The 6,058-nt window shown below is 37.7% G+C and overlaps 1 protein-coding gene across 5 annotated transcripts in view; it reads left to right on the top strand.

Annotated features, from left to right (window-relative positions):
• LOC143283990 (putative phosphorylase b kinase regulatory subunit alpha) overlaps positions 1-6,058 on the top strand; it is an 89,767-nt gene continuing 83,709 nt past the window's right edge. For all 5 annotated transcript variants that reach the window (XM_076590495.1, XM_076590499.1, XM_076590497.1 and 2 more), the window contains exons 1-4: positions 1-153; positions 3,385-3,549; positions 5,117-5,333; positions 5,831-5,994. In XM_076590495.1, the coding sequence (XP_076446610.1) occupies positions 76-153; positions 3,385-3,549; positions 5,117-5,333; positions 5,831-5,994 (624 nt within the window). In that variant the 5' untranslated portion in view covers positions 1-75. The remainder of the gene's footprint in view (positions 154-3,384; positions 3,550-5,116; positions 5,334-5,830; positions 5,995-6,058) is intronic.

The raw sequence follows: 6,058 nt of genomic DNA, 5'->3' as shown, positions 1-6,058 counted from the left end.
TATGGCAAAACACAGTCTGAATGCAGTTGTTGTGTTCGATATATTCACGTAAATTAGTGTGTGAGCACAGCAAGAATGAGGAACAGAAGTAATTCAGGTATACGCCTGGACTATTTCCAGCGTCTCGTGAACCGCTGTATTCTGAAAAACCAGGTACGTAAAAGAGTAGATGGAAGATAGGCCTAATGTTGATTGTGCACGGTTCAAGTCGAAGTAGGTAACGCTATAGCACTGCCATCTTCTTGGTTCTACTCTTTATTCGTCGTCTGTTTTCAAATTATCACAGCATCATCCACTGAAGGTCTTTAGAAATGAAAAATAATCTTAAAGCATCTAAATGGGGACAAGTTTTGATATTGTGTACCCGATTTTCCGCCTTCACCTTTCTTCACTTCCACTCCTTGTGGGGATTACCGATTTTCCTTTTGTTTATTTTATTTGTTCAGACGACGATGGAAAAAAAGACAGACTTTTTATGTGTATGATTCTGATCCCCGTTTACCAGGTTTCGGAGGGCAAATGTGCAAAAGTGCAAACCAGCAACTGAAACTACCATCCCCAGCAGCATCCATTGTCAGTGTCCCAGGAACTAGTGTAACCCCGTCAGTCAGCGTCTTCATTTTTAAGTGCTGAGCCACACATTCACCTTTGTTCATGACATTTTGCCCAAAAAATTCAAGTTCTAATAAGCAGAAGTTGTGGCTAATTGGTAACAATAGATTAGTTATGGGTTCATGGTCACGATGGTGATTGTCTGGAAACCATTAATCCATCCAGTGCCAGAAAAATAGTGAAAGTTAGTGCTCTCCCCTTCCTAGGGAATTTGGAGGACTCAGGAGTAATTTGTAGGGATCTTGCACAAAAACCTAAAAGATACACTGTACAGAAAGTAAAGTAATCTGAATATATGTTTTTTGATGGAAAATGACTGAGGAATCTGAATCTAAAATCTCTCTCTCTCTCTGGGACTGGATGGGAAAAAAACAAACTGCCAGTGCTATAAAATAGTGAAAGTTAGTGCTCTCCCCTTCCTAGGGAAGTTGGAAGACTCGGGGGTAATTTTTAGGGATCTTGCACAAAAACCTAAATGATACGCTGTACATAAAAAATCTGAATATATGTTTTTGATGGAAAATAAATGAGGAATCTGAATCTATAATCTTCTCTCTCTCACTCTCTCTGGGACTGGATTGGGGGAAAATGTTCCAGTGCAACAATGAAAATGATAATAATGGACATTTATATTGCATGTTTCTCCAGAAATACTGCTCAAAGCACTTTACATTTCATTCCCCACTTCCCGCCTCCACCATCAATACTCTACCCCCAGCCCCACACACATGGAAGCACATGCCAGAAAACACTCGAGCAACAGAAAATTGGAAACCACCCACCCACCCTTGATACCCTCCAGAAAACACATCCCTGCAACACACACTCAGGCACGCACACACACATGAACACACGGACACTCGCCAGTACCCTGCCACACACACAAGGCAAACAGCCTCTCCACAACAAAACATGCACCCAAACCAGATCACACCAACATTTTTAAAGATTTACAATGCCTGTGGTAAATGTGTAAGTATCTAGTCTTCTAGAGAGATTTTTTTTTTTTACTGCTTATTTAAGCTTTGTTTCAGCTTGCAAAGATCTCACTTGTATGGCAAAAAATTCATTGTTAAATGTATCATATAAACAGACTATCTTTATTAAATAATACTGCCCTGAAAGTGTTTCTGAAAATGTTGATTTTCAAGTGCAGCTGATTGTGCAAGAAGTTTCTGGGTGTAGATATGTGTACCTTTAAGATTTATTAACTTTGTATAAGGTGAAAGTAATGCAGTGATAGGTACTCAGTAGTTGTAAATTCTACTGTTCAGTGCATATGATATTGGCTTAGATCAGTACAAATGGATGAAATTAGAAAACCTCTGAAAACTTACAAAATGCTGTTTCATTTGGATTTGTGAGGAAAGAAAAATTGGGTTACAGACATGTATACATGTTTGTGTGAAAATGTTTTGGCAAGTGTGGTTAAATCAAGGTGGGTAGCATAGATGATTTTATTAAAATTTTCTGTCATTATTTAATTTATTGTAGATGGCAAGCATGGAATGAGCATGTTCAAAACAGTAATACGCCAATACATTTAGTATTTAGAACTTTCTGCAGGCTACATGCTATGAAACCGTATTTGGCGTTAAACAATGGACAAATAATGAAATATTTGAGAATTACATAGTTCTGCAAGATTTAGGTCAGGTGTATCAACTTTGGCTACACATCATTACAGATTCAGAAAATCTGATGTTAATGATTTGATTTGCCCAGTGTGCCAAAAAGAGTAAGAAGACTAAGTACATTTTGTTTTGAGCTGTTCAGCTCTTAAAGGGCTAAGAGAAATGTATATATTCCAGCTAAATATTTCTGACAACCTTGTACATTTAAGCTGAGCTTACTGATGTTGTCCAAATGGCAAAATGATTTATAGTATGGAATTTGTTGTTCATCTTCCTACGTAATGCATTTGAATTTGGAGAAATCGCGACCTTGTAATATATTGTGCTACTGTGTCTGTGTTTCATGTGATTTTCTCGTGTCATTGTTTGTTTACCGCTTCATAGGGGCTAAAGCCCATAATAGGTGGTGTCCTGCATAATGAATATTAAATGAGAGCAGACTGGTGAACACCAAAGTCATTCAGCAGCAGTGTAGAGTTGATTATTGTGTTGGGTTGCCTCTTGGCAACCTGATATTGATACTGCATGATAGCTCCCCTTGAATAGCTGTTGCAAGAGAACAAGTCTTGCCACTGTTTTAAATCAGAAAACACACACACACACACGCTCTCTCTCTCTCTCTCTCTCACACACACACACACACACACCACCACCACCACCACCACCACCACCACCACCAATAACAACAACAACAACAACAACAACAGCAACAGTCCCAGAGCCCAGCATTTTTTTTTTTTTTTTTTTTTTTTTAATAAGGTTTTTGGCATTGAGGTCGGTGGGACTATAAACAGTGTGAAGTAAAAAAAAAAATAAAAATTAAAAAAAATTTTAAAAAAGAAAAAAAAGTGGTCAGCAGTGCAGATTTGATTTCAAGTATGGTAAAGATTGACTGGCAATCAAATACCATAAAACACCTGGCATTTTTGTGAATTGTTGATGATTTTTCTGTGCCATTTTATGGGAAACAAAAGGTAAAGAACTGATAGTTAAATTGTCTTTTTTTTCTTAAAAAAATTCCCCAAAAAAATTTTTCTTCAAAGCAGAATAATCTAAGAAAATTATTAAACTTTGATGAACTTTTGCAAGCAGATTTTGTGTTGTGGTAGCTTTAACCAAGGTGTTGTGTTGATTTCAGAACCCGGCCACAGGTCTGATTGTGTCAAGATCTGACGAAGGTCAGCAGCACGCATGGGTGCGGGACAATGTGTACAGCATCATGGCCGTCTGGGGACTCTCCCTGGCTTATCGAAAAACTGCTGATCTGGATGAAGACAGAGCCAAGGCTTATGAACTGGAAAAGGTTTGGGGGTTTTTTGTTGTTTTTTTTTCAATGATGAACATGTGTCATCCATTGAATTTCATTGATGTAATTTCCGGCCCATAACTTGGCATAACTGCCATAAGGTACAACTTTTTTTCTTTTTTTTTTTTTTTACCTCAGATCTGACTCCTGTGTCTTTTCAGCTATTTGCACCCTATCTGTGTCTGTAAAGTTATTTCAGAGCACCACCTTGACCATCTCTGACACTTCACACTCAACAACAAAGTCTGTATTCGATTTTTTGTGTGTGTTGTTGTTTTTTTTTGTTTTTTTTAAAGATATATTAAATGCACACAAACTTTTGCACTGTACATGTTTACACTGGCAGTCTGGAAACTACAAATATTTTGTTTGTTCATAAATGTTTTTGGACAGGTTCAGACCATCACATTTTTCTTCCATATTGGCAGTTAACTTACAGTTTAGTGTTGAATAAAGATTTTTGTTTTTTAGCTGAACAGTTACAGTTACACACTGCTTTCCAAAAAGCATGTTTGCATGAACACACTCACACACACACACAAATGCATACAAACACACGCGCACGCACACACAATACTCTCTCTCTCTCTCTCTCTCTCTCTCTCTCTCTCTCTCTCTCTCTCTCTCTCTCTCTCTCTCTCTCACTTGCCTATTATACACTTATAACACTTTTCATGAAGAGTGACAGCAGATTAGATTTATCATTCTGGGTATTTTTCACAATTAAAACATATTCTCTTAATTTCAGAGTCTGATCACAGGTCTTATACTGTTCAGAATTAATAAAGAATGAAATATGTGTATCGTTTTAGGCTGTAAAAGTCTAATGGAAAATAGGATTGTGAAAAACCTTTATTTCATTCTTTTTTTTTCCTTTCTGTTTTACCTCTAATATTTTTACACGCACCGTGGAGCAGAAACAGAATGGTAACTGTCCAACTGTTTTATTTGTCTTGTTTTTAGAAAATGTTTATACCATCGCTTATAATGCACAACCAATAATGCAAGAAGTTTGTGGAGCAATCTCCAGTACAAATGCTGAGCATTGAAAGTGCTAAACAAGATCCAGTTAAAAGCAAACATGACATAAAAGATAATAGAAGTCTCCTGTCAACAAAAACATCCATGATGCTGATGACTATTGCACTTTGCAGGCTGTGGTGATGATCCAGTTGAAAGCAAACATGACATAAAAAAGACATAGAAGCTCCCTGTTGACAAAAAAACATCCACTATGCTGACGTCTATTGCAGGCTGTGGTAATGATCCAGTAACTGTAAAAAGCAAACACAAAAAAAGACATAGAAGCTCCCTGTTGATCCACCATGCTGATGTCTGTCACAGGCTGTGGTAATTCAGTTTAAATCAAACATGACATAAAAATGATATAGAATCTTCCTGTTGACAGAAAACATCCACCATGGTGATGCCTATTTCAGGCTGTTGTGATGATCCACTTAAAATCAAATGTGACATAAAAGAAAGACATAGAAGTTCCCTGTTGACAAAAAAAACAACAACAAAAAACAAAAACAAACATCCACAATGCTGACGTCTATTGCAGGCTGTGGTGATGCTGATGAGGGGCTTGCTGCGCAGCATGATGATGCAGAGTGACAAGCTGGAACGGTTCAAAAGCACACAGAGCCCCGGGGATGCGCTGCATGCCAAGTACTGCCCTGTCAGTGGCAAGCCAGTGGTGACCGACTCGGGATGGGGACACTTGCAGATTGACGCCACCTCTCTCTACATCCTCACTCTGGCCCAGATGACAGCCTCTGGTCAGTGTTACTTTGTTTTATGCATTTTATAAAGATTTCCATATCTGATCAGTACATTTCCATTTACAACCCTGTTGCCTGTACTGATTTTCATCATTTTATGTTTGACTGGCATTGTAATGGTTAACCGTAGATTGTAATTTTGGAGCTCATGTGCAGGGAGGAAAAGTGGTTTTTTTTTCTGTATTATGATTCAACAATGTATTGATGACATGGCAGAAGGAAGGGTAGAGGTGGCATTCATGTACCCCTCATCAGCTATAAGAACAGTGGATGGAGAGTGGGGTGAAGAAAAAAAAAGGAAGCAGAACTTTGATAACGTAATAAGCTGGGAAGTCAGTTTAAAAAAAAAAAAAAAGGAAACAGAATAGCTGTTTTTAATTTTTTAATTTTATTTCATGTTTCAGGATTTTTTTTTTTTTTTTTTTTTTTTGGGGGGGTTTCTTTCTTTTTTTATGTTTCAGTTTGTTTATGTTACTTCCTTTTCTTGGGTACAGGTTTGAAGATCATCTACACTCTGGATGAAGTGGCTTTTGTTCAGAACCTTGTGTTCTACATAGAAACAGCTTACCGCACACCTGATTATGGCATCTGGGAGAGAGGTGACAAAACCAATCATGGTCTACCAGAGCTGAACTCCAGCTCAATTGGAATGGCTAAGGTAATTGGGCTTTTACTCATTTCACATCAGTTGACAGATGTACAGAACAGAAAAGAACAGTTTA

The sequence above is a fragment of the Babylonia areolata genome, chromosome 7 (genome assembly GCF_041734735.1).
Source record: "Babylonia areolata isolate BAREFJ2019XMU chromosome 7, ASM4173473v1, whole genome shotgun sequence".
Taxonomy (NCBI): Eukaryota; Metazoa; Mollusca; class Gastropoda; order Neogastropoda; family Buccinidae; genus Babylonia; species Babylonia areolata.
The sequence above is the reverse complement of the archived record's forward strand: the minus strand, read 5'-3'. Positions and strand labels throughout refer to the sequence as shown.